The sequence below is a fragment of the Vicugna pacos genome, chromosome 29, assembly GCF_048564905.1.
Source record: "Vicugna pacos chromosome 29, VicPac4, whole genome shotgun sequence".
NCBI classification, from domain to species: Eukaryota; Metazoa; Chordata; class Mammalia; order Artiodactyla; family Camelidae; genus Vicugna; species Vicugna pacos.
Genome location: NC_133015.1, coordinates 16,120,568 through 16,140,064, shown reverse-complemented (window position 1 = coordinate 16,140,064; position 19,497 = coordinate 16,120,568). Strand labels below are relative to the sequence as shown.

The following is a 19,497-nucleotide window of genomic DNA, read 5'->3' as shown; positions in this document are numbered from 1 at the left end:
CCCCCACCCTCTTTCTGCCCCCACCTTCACCTCCCTATCTCCTCACCCCATTACTGGCCTTCTGTTTTCCCACCGGCCCTAGGAAACCACTAATCTGCTTTCTGTCTCTATACATTTGCCTGTTCTGGATATTTCACATCAGTGGGTACGTACAGCATGTGGTGTTTTGGGATGGTTTCTTTCATTGAGCATCGTGTGTTCAGGGGTCATCCATGCTGTAGCATGCATTAGTACAACACTCCTTTTTTCTACCACAGCATATTATACTGTATGGACACACCACATTTTATGTACTCTTTCATCAGGTAATGAATATTGAGTATTTGGATTATTTATTTCCACTTTTTGGCTTTTATAAATATTGCTGCTGCAAATATTTGTGTATAAGTTTCTGTGTTTCATGTCTCTAAGTTTATACCTAGGAGTGGAACTGCTGGCTAATGTGACTTGATATTTAACCCTTTGAGGAACTGCCAGACTGTTTTTCAAATTGGCTGCACCATTTTACATGCATACCATAGTGTATGAGAGTTCCAACTTCTACCCATCTTTGCCAACACTTGTTATTGTCCGTCTTTTTAATTATATCACAGCCATCCTCCTCTGTGTAGGTGGTATCTCATTGTCATTTTGGTCTGTATTTTCCTAATGAATACTGATGCTAGGCATGTCTTCATGCCTACTGGTCATTTGTGTATCTTCTTTGGAGAAATGTCTATTCAGTTCCTTTGCCCAGTTTTTAATTGGGTTATTTGGTATTTTCATTATTGAATTGTAAGAGTTATTCATATATTCTAGATATGTCTCTTACCAGATGTGTGATTTGAAAATACTTTCTCCCATTCTGTGGGTCATCTTATAACTTTCTTGATGGTATCCTTTGCACCAAAAAAGTTTGCCTTTGATGACATCCAGTTTATCTATTTTTTTCCTTTGTGCCTTTGATGATATATCTAAGAAAGCATTACCTAATCTAATGTCATCAAGATGTATACTTACGTTTTCTTATAAGATTTTATCCATTTTGAGTTCATTTTTGTATATAGTATGGTAGGAGTCCAACTTCATTCTTTTGCATGTGAATATCCAGTTGTCCCAACACCATTTGATGAAAATATTATTCTTTCCATATTGAATTACTTTTGATACTCCTGTCTAAAATCAATTCACCATAAGTGTGAGGCTTGCTTTCTGTACTCTAAATTTGAATTCATTGATATAGATGTCTGTCTTTATGCCAGCACCACACTGTTTTGATTACTGCAAAGCTTTTTAGTGAGTTTTGAAATAAGGAGTGTGAGTCTTCCAACTTTGCTCCTCCTTTTCAAGATCCTCTTGGTTATTCTGGGTCTCTTGCATTTCCATACGGATTTTAGCATGAGCTTGCCAATTTTTGCAAAGAGGCCGTTGGGAATTCTGATGGGAATTGTGTTGAATCTGTAGATCAATTTGGTGAGTATTGCCATCTTAACAATATTAAATCTTCCAATCTATGAATACAGAATATTGTTCATTTTATTTAGATTTTCTTTAATTTTTTCAACAATGTTTTATAGTTTTTAGAATATGAGTTTTATTATTTCCTTTGTTAAATATAATTCTAAGTGTTTTATCTTTGTGATGTTGTTATAATTGTGTTCATTTCCTTTTTGGGTTGTTCACTGAAAATGTGAGGGATACAATTGATTTTTGCATATTGATCTTCTGTCCTGCAGCCTTGCTAATAAACTCATGTATTAGTTCTTGTAGTGGACTGGTTAGGATTTTATATATATGAAATTATGTCATCTGCAAATAGCTTTACGTCTTCCTTTCTAATCAGGGCAATTTTTTTTTTTAATTTTCTTGCCTAATTGTGCTGGTTAGACCCTCCAATGCAATGTTGAATAGCAGCGGCAAGATGTCATTGATATAATATAATTTTTTGGTCATTTCTCACTAACTTTTTAAGTAAAGGAGGCGATATTGGAGAATGTTTTAAAGTATGGGCTCTGAATTTAGACTTTCTATTGTTTACTTTTTAAATTTTCTGTATATTATGATGTTTGACATCTTTTTATTATTTTTTATTGAAGTGAAATCGACTTACAATATTATGTTAGTTTCAGGTGTACAGCATAGTGATTCAGTACTGTTGCAGATTTTACTCAATTACAGGTTGTTACAAAATAATGGGTATAATTCCCTGTGCTATAGAGTGCATCCTTGTTGCTTACCTATTTTATGTATAGTAGTTGGTATCTGTCAATCCCGTGCTCTTAATTTGTCCCTCTCCTCTTCCGTCTCCCCCTTGGTAACCACAAATTTGTTCTCTATGTCTGTGAGTTTGTTTCTGTTTTACATATCCATTCATTCGTATTATTTTTTAGATTCCACGTGTAAGTGATACCATACAGTATTTGTCTTTGTTAAATTCCAGAATATCCTTATGGTCGTTTTATGAAGGCAAGTTTTTTAGGTGATGCTGTTTTATTAAAGATAATGAAATGAAAAAGGAGAAAAAAATGAGTCTTTCGGATAATATTTTTGGCAAAACAGATCATATGGGTCAGTATATGCTGAGAATAAAGAATAACCATCCTAAAATATATGAAACCTTGGGTTCAGTATCAATGATACTAAAATATGCCTAGGCGTACAACCGTCAAGGGCAAGCACTTACAGACAAAAGGATCTTAAAATACATGCTGGAAAACAGATGTAGCAGAAAACATTTGTTTTCAATTCTGGTCAGTCGGTTTTGACTGGTTGCTGACACTTGTGTACTTACGTTTCAGGCCCAGGCTGCAAGATGAACAATCTTCCTTTTAAAAAAAAAAGAAAAGAAAGAAAAAAAATATTAGAAGGAAAAGTGGCAAGTTGAAGAGCAGAGGCTCAAGAAAAACACATAAAGGCAAATCCATACTGTCATCATATTGAAATGCTATATTGAAATACTTTATAAATACTGAGAAGAATCCTGTATTGAACAGTCAGTTAAGCCTATAATGCATGTAAAAGGGGGATTTAGACATAAGTGACTGAGGACCTGGTTATTAGATATGCCTCATGGTTACCTGATGAATTATCAGCATTTTATTAATTCACTCTTTCTTTCCTTCATTTATTCTTCCACCTATCCACCCATTCATTCATTCATTTAATTTTTGATTTCCTGATCCTCCTAGGCAAAGTTAGCGAGTTTAGCTGCTGTTCCTCATGACCTTTCATGGTAGATATGTCATAATTCAGTGTGATTCTCTGATGTTTGAGGAAGCTTAGCACAAACCTTATACATCCCAAGAGAGATATCTCTGTCTCTCAGGACCAAAACCATCAGAGGGTTGGAGACAGGGTGGGTATTATCCATACCCACCAATGTCTGCTTTGGAAGGAGAGAATTTGCTGGCTACTTTGGGTACTATTGGATCCAGTGTTTCTGCAGAGGGCTGTCATCCTTTTTTTTTTTTTTTTTAATTTAAATTCCCTCTAGGCAATGGTGGTCTCACCAGTTCTGCTGAAATGTACCTTTAACCTTTAGTGTTGGGTTGTTGTGATGTGCTGCATTACTGAGCATTAGCTGGCATTTACCGAGATGTGTGTTTGAGAAATAGGTCCTGCGTTACTTCCTGCTTGATAGCTAGATTGGAGCAATAGCACATCCTGTCCTAGGCGGAGTGCCTGGCTCCCCAGGGCACACACCAAGTAGAACTGTTTTCCCAAGTCATCCTTTGTTTGCTCTGATGCTCTTATTTCTCCTCCTTTTCAATAAATTCAGTATCGTGTTTACAGTATTCTGTAACATTTTTCATCGTTTAAGGTATTTTTCTTCTTACCAAAGACTCTCACTTAATGGGACGAAAAAATCAAGACAGTATCATTTTGGAAATTATAAACAAAAGCATGTCAGGATTAACAGTTTATTGGTAATTAATATCAAAGGTATCTGCAATTTGATTTCTGTAGATTTCTTTTAAATGACTCATGATATGATGCAAACAAACATTATAAAAAGTTATTGATATAATGCATTTTAGATGGTGATTGCTTACAAACATGCCACATATTAAAAGTTAAATATTAAAACCTAGTATTTAAATGTAGAATTTAAAGAGACAGAAATGTCACTTGAGAAGGCTGGATGGCAGGATTTCACAAGCTGGCAGTATCATTTGAGTTCTCAATTTAGGAGGTCTGGTGAGTCGATGTTATCGGTGTGGTTAGAATCAGTCCCAATGTGACTTGATTAGCATTATTCAAACTCAGTAGAGACACATGTAAGCTAGTTTGCTAATGTTTTCATTCAGTGTGGGGCCAGGAAGTTACCCAGGTACCTGACCCCGAGGCTGTCTCATTCCCTATATAAACATACTAGGGAGGTCAAAGTTGTCATCAGAATACCTCTTGGTTAAAACAAGTTCGAAACGAAGTGATACTGGGACACTGGTGGTCAGAGCTTTGGGAAGCAGGCTAGTGGTGTTTAAGACTCAAGCGTGGTTCAGATATGGACTCTGCCACTTACTAGCTGGGGACCTTGGGCAAGGTACTTATTCTCTGTGTGTGTCAGTTCCCTCGTCTGAAAAAAAGGAGATAATAGTAGTACCTACTTCATGACATTGTTTTCAGGACTGGACTGGCTAGTGCAGTGCATAAAGGGCTTGTGCCATTACCTGGTACACAGTGAATGCTCTGTATGTGCTCATCATTGGAATTCATCCTGAAAGGCACTTTGGGCAGAAATGGAGAAAACGGACTCTGTGACCATCCTCTCTTAATGACCCGATGACTCATCCGTGCTGGGTCATGCAGCTTCTCATCCTGCTAGACAGGGGTGGGATAATCACCAAGAAGTTCCTACTGCCTCTTCTCTTATCAGGCTTCATGTAGAAGCCCTTCTTCCCTTATAAATAATTTCTTTATATGGAGTACTATAACTGAATACATCATTTTGTATTATACTCTATACTCATCTTACAGCTTTTTTTTCTGACTTCAGAATTTCTTACTTCCTTTAATGGGGGGACTGTGGTAGTCTGTCTTACTGCTTTGATTTGCAAGACATCCTTTCTGGTAGGATTTCCTCAGGTAACTGGCCTAATATAGTTTATGTGAATTCTGCAAGTCTAAGTCTCAGGGATAATGATAATGCTGCTAGTGATGATGACGATGACATGATGACAATAATAACAATGTTAGCAGTATCCTCTGTTGAATCTTTACTGTGTGCCTGGCCCTGTACCCGGGCTTCCTGCATTATCTACTATCGTCCTCTCAAAAAACTGATGAACTAAGTACTATTTAACTTCGGTTTACATGTGAGGACACCGAGGACAGAGAGATTACGAAGCTTGCTGAACGTCACACAGCGAGTAAATGGCAAAGCCTGCGGTCTGTCCTGGGCTGGAGCTCCAAGGTCAGTGCTCTCAGTGACTATGCTTGACAGACTCCCAGCTAACATGTACCCTACTGTCAGCTGGATTTGAACCACCACCTAACAGTAAACAAGAAAACACGTTCTAACTTGTCCTGAGGAGATAGTAAAGAATCACATTCGGAGGAGACCTAAATGATCCTTCACACGCAGTAACACAGATATGAGACTGCAGGCTAATCATGAATCTGACAGTTTGTTGAAATCAGTCCTTGTAACTAAAAGTATACCATAATATGTGAAGTGATAACAAAACATTCTGGCATTAGTATCAAAACATACCCAGGCATCTTGTGAACTGTTTCCTGACACATGTATTTTGAAGTTTCCATGGATGGAATATCCCATTATGTAATAGTGGGATGTGGTGTAAATCATAATTATCATTCATTTTCTGACAATGCTGACTTCGAAATCAAATTACATTTGGGAAGTTCCTCATTCGGGACTATCCCATCTCGCCACGTCTCTGCTTTATCTCTTCCAGAACCCCCTTTATTTCAGGCTCTTATTTAGCCTCTCCACTTAATAGCTCAAAAATTAAAATCCTGCATGATACACTGAGTTCTTTGGGGAAATAGTTGCCTCTGTTTATTTTAAAGTGGGAAAGGAAGAGAGATACAGGAAGGGGACAAGGATGCTTCAGGCTGGTAGCCTAAGTTGAAGGAACTTATAGAACTTGTCTGCTCACTTGTTTCAATATTTAATTAATTTCAAGGGATTACTGCTTATACCTCCTAACTAGGTCTACTGGCCTTCACCATCGTTCTCTTGTCTCTCATCAAAAATCATTTGTTTCAGGAGCTATGCAAAGTGGAGTTAGAGAAGGCTTTAGAACAAACAGTCTGTAAATTGGATTCTGTGCATTTGGAAATTATGCGGATAGGCACTTTTGTAACACAATGAGGTCAAAACAGTCTCACTGAAAATGGCTTTTTCATGTTGTACTCAAGCCAAAAGAAAGGATAGTAATGGTACCGTGTTATGTGAGCAGAAGAAAGTTGGTAAATTCAATCCAAGACGATGCTTACTTTTCAGCCAATTTTAAAGCCACTGAATGAAACAAACTCTCAAAATGTATAGCAATAAAAATTAATCAAATAAGATATTTTTATGAAAAACATACTGTATGAAAATATACTGTTACATGTAAAGTACAAGAGAAATATTAGGATTCAGTTCATAATTTTAGAGAGTTTGCAGTTTAAAAGAGAGACTAAGATATGCATGCAATTAATTAAATGGAACAAAACAGAAAATGAATGCCATGTATCAGAGGCAAAGTTTAGCCTAAAAAAACAGAGCTGGGTTGAACTGATTTACTAAAATTTAATTCATTCATATAACTACTATTTATCGAGTGCCTACTATGTGCCAGGTGGTGAAACACAGCCCTTCCTACCAATGGATGCTGATATCTGGGAACTAAATTTCTGACTAATTTTCAGGATACAGGGTAGAAAATGAAAAGAGCTTCAGCTTTGGAGTCTGAAAATCCTGAAGCAATACCTGGCCCTATCAATTGTTCATTGGGTGATTTGGACAAGTAATTTATACTCTTTTAGCTTTGTTGCAGAAATCAGAGGGCCATCTTTGATTCCCTCTTCTAACTTCATCCTCTGTAAAGACAATCAACAAATTAGTCTTTAAATGTTCCTTGAATATGTCCCATCTTCTCTATCCCTACATCCCCAAAGGCTGGCCCTCATGAATTGTTCACGGATTCTGTAACCAAAATTAGTTTTGCTGTCGCCATATCATTCTTTTTCAATCTATCATGCATGTTGTAACCAAAGCAATTTTTCAAAAACTTTTACCTGACTATAACACTCCTTTGTTCAAAACTCTTTAGTTAATTCTCATCACCCAGAAGATTCAAGTCTGTATTTCTCAGCAAGTAAGACCTTTAATGAGCTGAACTCTGCTTACTTTTTTAACCTCACAGGCCAGACTTCCTCCATATACACCCTGTTTCTCTAAACCAGCCTGTTTTGTGCCACCGGGCCTTTGCACGTGCTTTTTTTTTTTTTTAATGCCAAAGCCTGAAACATTATCCCCATCCTCACTCCACCAATCCTACCTGGAAACTTTTTAAATTTTACTCTTCCTTTAACACTTTGTTTAAACACCATCTCCTTTATGGAGTGTTTCTTGATAATCCCAGCACAGGTCATTTTTCGATCATCAGTATGCACATAGCATGTTTTATGAATCTATATTAGCATCGTGCATTATAATGTCATTTTTTGTGTATATGCCAGTTACCTCAAAAAGACTGAATACCTAAGAACAAAGACAAGGCCTTTCATCTTTGAATCCTCCCTCCTAACGTAATGTCTGCCTTTGAGAGACTGTGCAATAAATATTTATTTTAGTAATGAAGTCAGGTTCTGGGATAAGTAGAAAGAACCAAGAAATGCTTTGTGGAGGAGATGGTATTTAAGGTAGGCCTTGGAAAACCTCTGAAATCTTTCCTGAATTTTAAAAATGTAATTTTGGGATGTTCAGTGTTTATTTTAATATACATATATATGTAAATGTATGTATCTTCATGATTCTCCCTTTACTGCTTAAGTGTTTTGCCAGCAAAGCTTTGTCTTTTCCATTCAAGGCCCTAGATGCAGTGCTCTGAGCATGGTGAAGACTTAATAAATAGGTTAATAATCTGATTTAAAGAAGCATCTTCCTCATGCTTCTTGGAGGAAGGTACCATTCTGATTACCCAGTGCTATGTGGTGTTCAAAATGCCTACCTTTTTAGCTGAGTCACAGATGGCTGTACACAATACCTAACAACCAATAAAAATGCTGATATTCACTCTCTATATTTAACTTCTCCTAAACATATTAAAATATATGTAAGTAAGTATACCTTTGATCCACAATGGAAAACACGTGACAACCCTGGGTACCTCACTGCTATTCAATTTAACTTTCCCTGGGCAGATTAAGTAAAAGTAGTAACTTGGGTACCTTTCCAGACCTTTCAGGTTAACAGTGATGGTTATGCTCTTAGGTATTCGTGCAGATTTCCTATCTAAATTATTAAATATAATTTCTGGGATATTCCTTTCTAAACTGTTGCATGTTTCTACTTAAGTAGTTCATTTAAAATATAGATGAAAAAACACTGACACCAATAAAGATATGAATTGCCGAAATCCAGAACACAGTGGAGAAAGAAAAGGAAATCTATACTGTGGCAGTACGCTTTAGGACGACTATTCCCTTCATTCTAAACCTTATGTTTATGAATATAAATCTTTTCAATTTGGTAGCACATCACGGTTGGGAACCAGAGAAATCGTCGTGGGAGGCCTCAATGATTTTTTTTTCCTTCTTTTTTTTTCCCACAAGAAAAAGTGCTTGTGAACGGGATGTAAAGAAACCCCTGCTGTCTGGAGATCTTCAGCTCGGAAATCCCTGCATAATAAGAAAGTTATTGGCTAAATTTGAGGAGCTCAGGAAGCATCTAGAGGAAACATCGTTATGTGCTGTAGTGTAGTATCTGAGATGGAGCTATAGATACACAGCCATAATTATACGTGGGTTGTGTGATCCACATGATTATATGGGGATTAGGACGGCAAACTTGGAAGGGAGCGCTGGCTCGCCTTTCTCTCTTCTTCCTGTCCAAAGCTGAAGGTTTGCTCCCAACCTCTGGATGTCTGCACTTGGGGAGTTTTCAGCTGGATTTTCAGCCGTTCAACTCGCTCCCCGTCAAGCCAGATTTCCTAAAGAAAGGCAACTTCTTTTCACAGCAAACCCTCAGACTCACGCACCTTCTCAAATTCTGCCCGTCTCGGATCCTGAGCTAGTGCGGGCAACGCAGGAGGTGCGACGGGAGGCTCGGAAGGGGCGGTGGGGACGACCCCCTTTGGAACTGCATTTGTAACTGCCAAGGAGTAGCCAACAAGCACCAGATTTATGTGCACTTTGAAAGAAGCACCTTCACCATTGGCTTCTGGAGCGGCGCTGTCGCTAGGGAGCGGCGGGCAGGGCTAGCGCAGCCTGGGGAGTAGCCCGGGCTGTTTGTTCCTGTGACCTGGGAGAGGGGGCACACCCGTCGGGCGCGCGGACACGCACGCACGCGCACGCTCGCGGCGAGTTCGAGCCCCGCGGCCCCCGCCCGCCCGAGGGCGCCCCCCGGCGCCTCTCTCGGCGAAGCGGCATCTCCCGGCTCGCCTCCCGCCCCCTGATTCCTGCCGCTGCCGCCCAGAGAAGGGACGTGGAACCTGTGTCTCCAGTTTCCCCGGCGCGGGCGCCGCGGAGAGCCGCGGGGGTGGGCGCGAGGAGGAGAAGGCGATGAATGAGTGCTCCCCTCACCTCGGAGTTGTGTGAGTCGGCGGCGCCGTGCCCGGGCTTCCGGCTCTCGGCGCCCCACGCGCTCGTGGCTCCCGCGGCTGCAGCCCACGCCGGCGTCCGGAGCCGAGCGCGCCGCGCCGCGCCGCGCCGGGGGAGCCGAGGCTCCCGAGCTCCTGTCCCGGCCCCGGTCCAGGGCAAAGGAGGGGGGTACCCCGGCGGAGGCGCACGGCCACGCGGTCTCCCGCACTCTCCGCGGCCCGCCCGGCTCTCCATGGCGTCTCGTCAGCAATCCCGGATCCAGGCTTACCTGGAGAAGAACAAGATCGGCCCCCTGTTTGAGGTAAGGCGCTGGGGGTGAGGGCGGTCCCGTTGGTCTTCGGAGGAAGGGGTGCAGAACACCCTAGAGGGAAGGAGGGAGCGAGAACAAATGCACGGGAGGGGCGCCCCCGTGGTCCCAGGTCTCGGGCATTCGTTCTGCCCGGGCGAGGTGTCCTGGAACGCGGCCGCGCGGACACCTCTTCGGTTACCTGGGCGCGGATAGGTGAGCTCCGGAGGGACAAGTCTTACCCTGGCAGGGCAAGTTTTGTAGCCACATGTACAGGGCTGGACAGGCTGAGACGGACAGATGCACACAATCATTCTTACACAAGCACACTTTCTTCCTGGAATTCACACTGTCTTGCGCGTTGCCTCCCCCCTCCCCCAAACGTGGGCAGCGGTAGAACCCGAAAAAGGTGGAGGATGTGCTCAGCAATGGGATGGAATAAGGTTAACTGGGAGAAAACTGAACTGGTAGGGAGTAGGCTTCGGTAGGTGCGGGCGAGTCGAATGAAATTGTCAAACTGAAGCGCTGACATTGTTCTCTGGATGAAAGGAGAGTCCTTTGCATTGCAGACCCTACCTGTGCTGGGGGAGAAGGGGGCGGAGAAAGATTCGGGAAAAGCACACGCGTATTTATGGGAAGGAGACGTTAGCTCTGATCTGTTTTTTTCTCGCCACCAAGAATTGGATGCCAAAAATACTACTCTATACTGAGAAAGGAAAAGCGGGAGAACAGGAGGAAATGAGAACGGGAGACTGAAACCCAGCACAGGCAAAGCGTCCCGCCGGTTGCCAGGGCGCTGGGCAGCTGCAGAGGCCCTCGGGGAGGGGCGCCCATGGTCCCTTCTTCTCCGGGTCCAACCGTCCAGCTGCGCACGAACCCACCGCGGGAGGACGTGGGAGGGTCGAGGTGACCCTCCCCCCCTTGAAAAAAACCCAGCAACCCTTTGTGGTCATTCTTGGGGCTTTGCATTTCCGCGGTGTCTTAAGACTGAATGGCGGAGGGAAGAAGAGAGAGCAGAGGATGGAGCACCTTCTCCAGGACTGAGGAGAAGAGAATGATAACTGTGGGGGGGAAATAATGTTAATTAATGTCCCAGCACAAAAGGGGAGCGGACAGGGTGTGATCATAAACGCATTCAAACAACCAAGATTTGCAAGATCTCTTAAAGTTTTTCTAAGCAACTTTAAGTTCTTCTAATCAACTCTAAGTTCACTGTGCACTGTCTTGAGAGATACGACCATTATGTCAATTGAAACTCATTGTTGTTAAGTCGTTAAGTCCTACAGTGTATGTCTTGATTCTTATTTCTGCCAAAAGTGTTAGCAAAGGAAGTCCAGATACAAAAGCAGGGTAGAATTGTTGGAGCTACTGGAATTCCTTACTTTGCCTCTAGTCTAAAGATTAGAGAGATATATATCAGAAACATTATAACCCGCTGTGGTACAGTGTATTAACTACATCAAAAGAAGCAGAAAATAAATACATTTCGAGTGTCTCTTCTCTGGAATGTGAAGTGTGGTTTACCAGGGAGAATAAATGAATTGTTTTTAGTAGATGCTGTTTTTAAACTTATTTTAAAATTCCCAAGATTCTCTCCAGGTGATAATAACAGAGTTTGGACTATATGTAAACTTTCCACATAATTAGGAAATAAATCTAATTGATTTTTATTAAATGCTCGTTTTTTAAAATGCATACCAGCTAGTTCCACTGATGAATCTTAAGTGATGGCAAAATTATCTCAAATTCGTTAGACCTCCTCACTGAAAAACAAGCAATGATAAAATTATATGCTTTGTATTTTATTGATTTTTCAGGTAACGTATTACATACATCCCCATTAGCCTGGATTGCAGTGGTGAGTCGTTAATTTTTGAGGATTGATGTGCACTTTAAATAATTAAAGGGAGAAAATGGATGTTCTCTTCCATTGAAAGCAGGTCCTTACGCAACAGTTTTGGTCATGAGGGAGCTTGATTTTGAGAGTAGAATTACACGTACTTCACAGAACTGGAAAAATCTCGCTAGCTTGTGGCCTCTCTCTCCTCATGTAGGAAACCAGTGGAACTAGTGTAAAATGGACATGTTGATCTAAGTTTCTCCTCGAAGCTCCCAGGACTTTGGTCAGTGGTTCTCATAAAAACTGCTTCAGGAGCTCAGAAGAGAGAGCCTAGGCATCTGAATTTAGTAAGAAGTAAGACAAATGATTATCATGTATTTAACTCCTGGGCCACGTGATGAGGAACAATGACATAAGCTAAAATCTCCGTTCACCAGTCACAGGTTGAAATTGTGAGGTGACTCCAAGCTATATTATCTGTGCTTGCTTGTGATTTTCTGTGTTGAGGCACTGGAATTGGTGGCATGAGTTTACTTTAGTTTTGAAAATATACAAGACCTGACAATATGTTCTCTTTACAGATTTTGTAAGTTAGGACTATTTTAAGAAAACTCATTGAGTGAGGCGCTTTAAAAGAGAGCACATGAACATTATTTAAAACAATAGCAAAACTAACATATATTGGTATTGAGAATACTTGTATCCTGGTTTTTATTTTCTCTTTATCTGTATAGTTTATTTACTTAGTTTAATTAGTTTATTTCTTACTTAGTTTATTTCTAACACTTTATCAGTTGAGAAGCTTATAAAAGTGCTACACACAATATGGTATTTCAAAAACCACTTTAGACTGAAGCTAATCTTGTTGTCAGGTGATTTAGGAGTGTAAATTTATACTGCCTTTCATTACGCTTGGAAACACTTTGAAGCATTGCAAAACCATGCCTACATATCATTGCAGTAGAGGCTTGGGTAATGATATTTTAATCAAATAGTGTGAAGATGTAAGGTGAAAATGGTAAAAATGGTAAAACACTCTTTGAAATGTTTGTAAAATATATTTTTAGTGTTGTCATTTGGCTTACTCAGGGCGGGCCAGTTGGGGACAGTCTGGGCTTTGATCTATAAGGAATGCTTGATGTGGCTACAATAAATGAGGCCTGTAATCCTATTTAATATAGATTTCACACCTAGCTCCTTACTTAACTGGCAGAATGTGAATTGGTTCAGCTCCCGCCAAAGTAGTGTTTTTGCAACACACACAGGCAATGTGCCTGGTGCAAACACAAGACTTATCTCAGACCCTAGGGCTAACCACTTCACAGTCAAAGAACTTGGCAGTCAGAGATTCTGTTGCTTATTAGGATCAAATGATCTATTTTGTTTATATTGTAAGCAGTTTAACTTAATTCCCAAGAAGTTATAGGATATGAAACATCGCAATAAATTGCTCATTTTTAATACAGAGAAGTATACAATTATCAGTTCCTCTCATCCTGTTGGAAGGAATAATTGTTTGAAAAATTAGTGGTTGGAATGGTGTTCAGGGCAGCCGTATGTCTTGGTTCAGGCCTGCTCACACTCACAAGAGTGTGAAATCCTACACGGTGTGGTATCACTTTTATGTGGAATCTAAAAAATTGATACAAGTCAACTTATTTGCAAAACAGAAATAGGCTCACAGACACAGAAAACAAACTTACGGTTACCAAAGGGGAAAGCAGGAGGAGAGAGGGAAAAATTAGAAGTTTGAGATTTACAGGTACACACTGCCATATATAAAATAGATAAATGACAAGGGCCCACTGTATCACACAGGGAACTAAATTCAATATCTTGTAATAACATATAATGGAAAAGAATCTGAAAAAGAATATATATTTATTCAGTTATTTGCTGTACGCCTGAAACTAGCACCACATTGAAAATCAACTGTACTTAAATAAAAAAAATTTTTTTTAAACCAGAATAGTGAGGTCTTCATACAATCTCTATAGAACTTTCAAATCTCTGTGTATTGAAGATATGGCAAACGAAGCTCACTGCATTTTTCCAAATGTGATCTGATCCACTCCAAGTAGAATGGAATCACCTTCTGACCTTCCAGGCTTGGTTCAGAGTACCTTTACTCACATAGTCTAAATCTGTGTTAACTGATTTGGCATATATGCTATGAGATGGACTCATCAAATGCGTGGTCAACCCTAGCGACCAGATTTTTGGGATCTAAACACCATTTCCCATTGAGTGGAACCAGGTATCCTTGGAGAAATGGTTAATTCCAGGCTTGGGGCTGGGAAATAAAAAGATGAACCTGGAACATCTTCTTATGCTAAAAAAGTAAGGAAGTGGTCAAAGAATGATAGGAACATACCAAAAGGATGTAGAAGCCAACGTGAAGAGACTCCCATTAACTAAATCTGGAACAATTGAAGAATCAAATGAAGAATGCTAGTCACATTATCTTACTGTATAAAACAGCAATATTTTATTTCATACATTCATGGGATAGATGAATGTGTTCAATTTATGGGGAAAAGAGAAAGCTTTACCTTATCATAAGGACAATGTCAATTAATAAAATTGGTAGGGACGGTGGAATTAGAAAGTCACTACTTGGCAAACTGTCTTAGTAATATTTTAGGCAAGAAACATTAATCGATGCTAAAACTAACGGGTGAAAGTTGGATGATGAATGAGTTGGTACATAATCTCTGGAATCTTTCCACAAAATAGTTGTTAATTATAAAGGGGAAAAAAGTAACTCTTTAGTGAAGAAACCTGGTGGACACTACTTCACTCAAGTGATGGGCAAACCCAATATCCTGCTTCCCAAGGTAGGATGCAGTTAAAACAACATGGTGCCACTTCTGTAATATCCCTGCCAATCATGTATGACTTGAATTGAATAATGAGAAGATATCTGATAAGCCTGATGGGGAAATTCTACTTATTCGGAGGCTTAAAAAATGTTAAGGTCATAAAGGTCAAGGGAGGTCTCAAACTGAAGAGACATGACAACTAAGTGCAAAATACTGTTCTGGAGTTGATACTTCTGCTGTTTTTGGGAGAGTTGGTGAAACTTGAATGGGGTCTCTACATGAAGGGTATATGGAATTCTTTGTGCTGTTTATATACTTTTCTCTAAGTTCAAAATTATTTCAAAATAAATATTAAAAATGAAAAGGTACTAAGAAATGATATTTACAAAACAGTTCATCTGTTGGATTCCTTTAAATATTAACTTTCGTTAATGTAACTAAGAATTGTATCAATGATTTATACATGGCAACCAATGAATAATAAACTAAAATTCCAAGTAAATAAAATTCACAATTCAGGTTAATTAAGCACATGTATTTTCCTCTTCTCCCTCACAAAATTTTATTGACTATAAGCAAAAATATTAAAAAATAAATGCCTAAGAGTGCTGGAACACAAGAAAGCATGCTGATGCAGAGATACTGTCTCCATTTCTTTATGAACAGAACTCCTTCATTATGAGTGTGGCATCTCTGCAGGTACGGATGGCCAGGTGTCATATAATCAATGGTACGTAGTGATAATGTTTGGAATTTCCTGGAAGATGCCTTAAAATACATGGACACAGTTGGGACATCTTCTCATTTGCCTTCCCTCCTTGCTGTCTGGAATGCTTCTTTGTAATACTTTCCTCCTACCCTTCCTGACTCCTTCCACATCCCTAGGCAACCACTGATCTCCTTTTTGTCACTAAGATTGTTTTTCCTTTTCTAGAGTTTTGTATAAGTAGAATCACTGTGCCCCTTTTTGGGGGAGGCATATATCTTTTTTAACTTAACATCATTATTTTGCTATTCATCCATGTTGTATCATGTATCAGCAGTTTATTTCTTTTTATTGCTGAATTAGTATTTAGTGAGGGTTTATACTTTTGTTTCTCTTGGGTACCTGGAGTAGACTGGCTGGATCCTATGATAGGTGTGTGTAGGCTAGACATTAGCCACTAGTTTTGAAACGTGGATGTACAATTTTACGTTCCTCCCAACAGCGTGTGAGAGTTTCAGTTGTTCCACATCCTCAGCAAAACTTGGTGTCATCTGTATTTTTAATAATAGCCATTCTAATTGGTTTGTATGGTATTTTATTGTGGTTTTAATTTAAATTTACATTGTTGCCTCACTCCTGCCCCTCTTTCTGAAGCCAGTGTCAGACCATGTGGGAAGCCTGGCTTCCTCCCACCCCTGGCAGTAAGGCATTTCCCTCCCTCCCTACTGGGGTTGTGTAGGTGGAGGCCTAGAAAAGAATCTCTCTAGTGTCCAGTGGTAACAAGGCCACCCCGTGATACAACCCGTGCCAAGACACACCATGTTAAACTTCTGGGGAAAAAAGACAAGGAAAATCTTGAAAGTAGCCAGAGAAATGCAACACTCTACCTACAGAAGAAAAACAATGCGAATGACACCAGATTTCTCATCAAACTCATGGAGGTCAGAAGGAAGTGGCACAATATTTTTCAAGTGCTGAAAAAAAACATCTAGAATTCTGTTAGAGAAAATACCCTTCAGAAATGAAAGGGGGGGTCAAGAGAATTTGTCACCAGAAGGCCTTCCATCAAAGTATGGCTGGAGGAAGTTCTTTAAGCAGAAGGACAGTGGTAAAAGAAGAAGGAAGTTTAGAAGATCAGGAAGGAAGAACACGGAGAGAGCAAAAATATGAGTAAATATAATACATTTTCCTTCTCTAACTATGATGGTTGAAGCACAATGACAGATGTGGTTCTAAATGTATCTAGAGAAAGTATTTAAGAAAATTAAAATATAAGCAGGAAAGAGTAAAGAGGTGCAAAGGAGATAAGGTTTCTATATTTCACTTGAACTGGTACCATGACAACACCTGTCATTGTGTCTGTGTAATGTAATACCTGGAGCAACCACTAAACAAGCTTTATAAAAAGATGCCCTCAAAAACTATAGATGAATAAGAATGGAATTTTTAAAAATGTTCAAGTAGTCCACAGGATCAGGAAGAAGAAAAGAAAAACAGAAAACAAACAGAAGACAAAAAGTAACCTGGCTGACTTTAGCCCTAATGTGTCAATAATTAAATTAAATGTAAATGGTCTAAATATATCAGTTAAAAGACAGAGACTGTCAGAGAGGATTAAAAAACATGACCCAGTTAAATGCTGTCTCTAAGAAACTCACTTCAAATACAAAATACAAAGATACAGGCAGGATAAAAGTAAAAGAATGGAAAAAATATTATGCAAATGTTAAAAGAAAGCAGGAGTGGCTATTATTAATGCCAGATAAAGTAGGCTTTAGAGGACAGGAAATTACCAGAGCCAGGAATTGTCATTTTATAATAACAGAAGGGTCAACCCACCAAGAAAAATAGCAATCCTAAGTGTGTATGCATTGAGCAGCAGAGCTGCAAAATGTGTGAAGCAGAAACTGATAGAACTCAAAAGAGAAGTGGACAAGTCTGCAATTATAGTTCAAGACTTCAAGACCCTTCCCTTGACAATTGAGAGAACAACTAGGCGGAAAATCAGAAACTCTGTAGAAGATCTCAACAACACATCAGACAGTAGGATTTAGTTCATGTTTGTAGACCCCTCCATGCAACAGGAGCAGAATACAGCTATGATTTATTAAGCACAGAATATTACTCTATTCTGACTGGAAATATTTATTGCAATATTCCCTAGTATCTTTCCTCTTAGTGGTATAGCAATGATATGGAAAACAACATTGTTAAAATAAACAGATGGCAATACCCCAGATTTCACAGAGTTATTTTTATTCTAACCCTCAACCCTTAACCCTTACCATTCGGTTAAGACACTGAGGTCTGTGTACAGCTGGCTGCATCCCATTGCTGCTGTCTATAAATTGGTCAGAAAGTCAAGACAGAGGTCAGAGTCATAGGTTTATGAATAATTCAGTTTTGAGAAATAATATTTAGAGAAGAATTCATGAAGTTCATGAATTCATTAAGTTCTCAAGTTATTTTAAAAAAACATATTTTAGGATAAAGTTTGGTGAACAATGATTTGGGTACCCATTCTGCATAAGGTTGGCCCATTGAAGAGTTAACTGTCGTTGAGCTGTACAGTGGAGTGACTTTTTTTCCCCCCATAGCTTCTGGAAAACTCATAGGTTAGTGATAGCCAGAATATAGGCTATTATCATGAGCATCTATACCGTCATTCTTTTTCCCACATTGTCTTCACTTGTTTTATCTTTTCCCCCACTCTTTATGCCTTTTGATCATAATTTATATTTCTTTGGAAAATATCTTAAATTCTTTCTGAAATAAGGATGAATATAAGTTTTATATACATCATCAAGTGACCTGCTCATGATCTGAATAATTTTGGTACATTATAGGACATACTTGAAGGATCTGTTTCCAGTTGACACTCTCGCTGGCTTTTTTTTTTTTCCCTAAAAGAATTTATTCTGCTCATTCTGCATATGTTTCCCTACTGAAAAATAAATATAAATATATACAGTTGCTCCACTCCCTGTGGCCATGCTTCTTGCACAATAGCATACACTCATCATGACAAATGCTGACAACTGTGGACAAAATCTAACATTCATGCAAACTTTAAAGATAGTCAAACTTAAGAGAATTTTCATGCTTGCATTTTGTCACTTTTAGCTCTGTGACCAGACATCCAGGATGGTAAATCCACAGACTTGGGCCACTGAAGACGCAATGGTTTTGAAACAGTGAATTCTGGGGTGAATTCCAAACAAGGGTGGCATTCAAGGTCCTCCAAAATCTACTGAACCAATACATTTCATTATCTCACACCCTGCCTTTAATGTTAGTCTGGCTAGGTTGTCTGGTTTTCCCCATACATATAACATCAGGTCTAGTCTTTGCTTGACATTCTTTCCACATGGAATAGCTTCCCTTTCTTTTTATAACATCTTAGATAACATTCCTTGGGAAGCAGACTCTGAGATGGAGATTTGCACGCAGAGGGTTAGTTGTGGGGTGCTCACAGCAGCAGCACCTTGAAGGGAGTGATGGACACAGGTCTGAGTGGAGAGAGAACATACCCTGAGGCGGTTACAACAGGGTCCTCAACCGATCACACGGGGAAGATGACCTCAGGAGTCCCGGAGCTGGGAGGCCCTTCAGGGTTGTTCCAATAGAAGCATTGGGTCAGGCCTTGTGCTCCAATCATTAGAAGCAGGCTTCCTCCAGAGAGAGAGGATGTGACCTTGGGTGAGGCAGCTGCCGTCTGTGTAAGGACAACTGCACGAGGACTCAGGTGACAGCCTTCCACAGCCAACATCCCGGCAGCTGGCAGAAAGAGCTTTTTCTTCTGATGGGAGGATCAGGCACATCCTTCCGTGTCTACCACCTTCCTCTGTCCAGCACTGGTCACTCACTAGGGGATAATTCATGCTTTGCCTCTTTCATGATATATTTTTGGGCTGCACTAGCTTCCCGAGAGTTTCCATCTCTGTAAAAGCCATTTTCACTGAAGGACCAGGCCACCCCTTTTTGTGGTTAATAACCACATTGTTGCTTAACTACTTTCCAAGTTGTGGCTTGTCTCCCTAAGTATATTACTGACTTTTCTTCCTAATGTTTTTTCTGAGTATCTAACTTG

At 39.8% G+C, this 19,497-nt stretch overlaps 1 protein-coding gene and 1 long non-coding RNA gene across 5 annotated transcripts in view; one reads left to right on the top strand and one right to left on the bottom strand.

Moving 5' to 3' along the window:
- The window catches only part of LOC116285985 (uncharacterized), a 33,983-nt gene extending 24,576 nt beyond the window's left edge, over nucleotides 1-9,407 (bottom strand). For all 4 annotated transcript variants that reach the window (XR_012065453.1, XR_012065455.1, XR_012065452.1 and 1 more), the window contains exons 1-2: nucleotides 9,192-9,407; nucleotides 2,771-2,804 (exon numbers count right to left, since the gene is read on the bottom strand). This is a non-coding gene — a long non-coding RNA (uncharacterized lncRNA). The remainder of the gene's footprint in view (nucleotides 1-2,770; nucleotides 2,805-9,191) is intronic.
- A 165-nt stretch (nucleotides 9,408-9,572) lies between these two features.
- Nucleotides 9,573-19,497, top strand: part of C29H8orf34 (chromosome 29 C8orf34 homolog) — a 284,320-nt gene continuing 274,395 nt past the window's right edge. Inside the window, 3 exon segments of the mRNA XM_072951848.1 lie at nucleotides 9,573-9,862; nucleotides 9,865-9,924; nucleotides 9,926-10,054. Of these exon segments, the coding sequence (XP_072807949.1) occupies nucleotides 9,719-9,862; nucleotides 9,865-9,924; nucleotides 9,926-10,054 (333 nt within the window). The 5' untranslated portion in view covers nucleotides 9,573-9,718.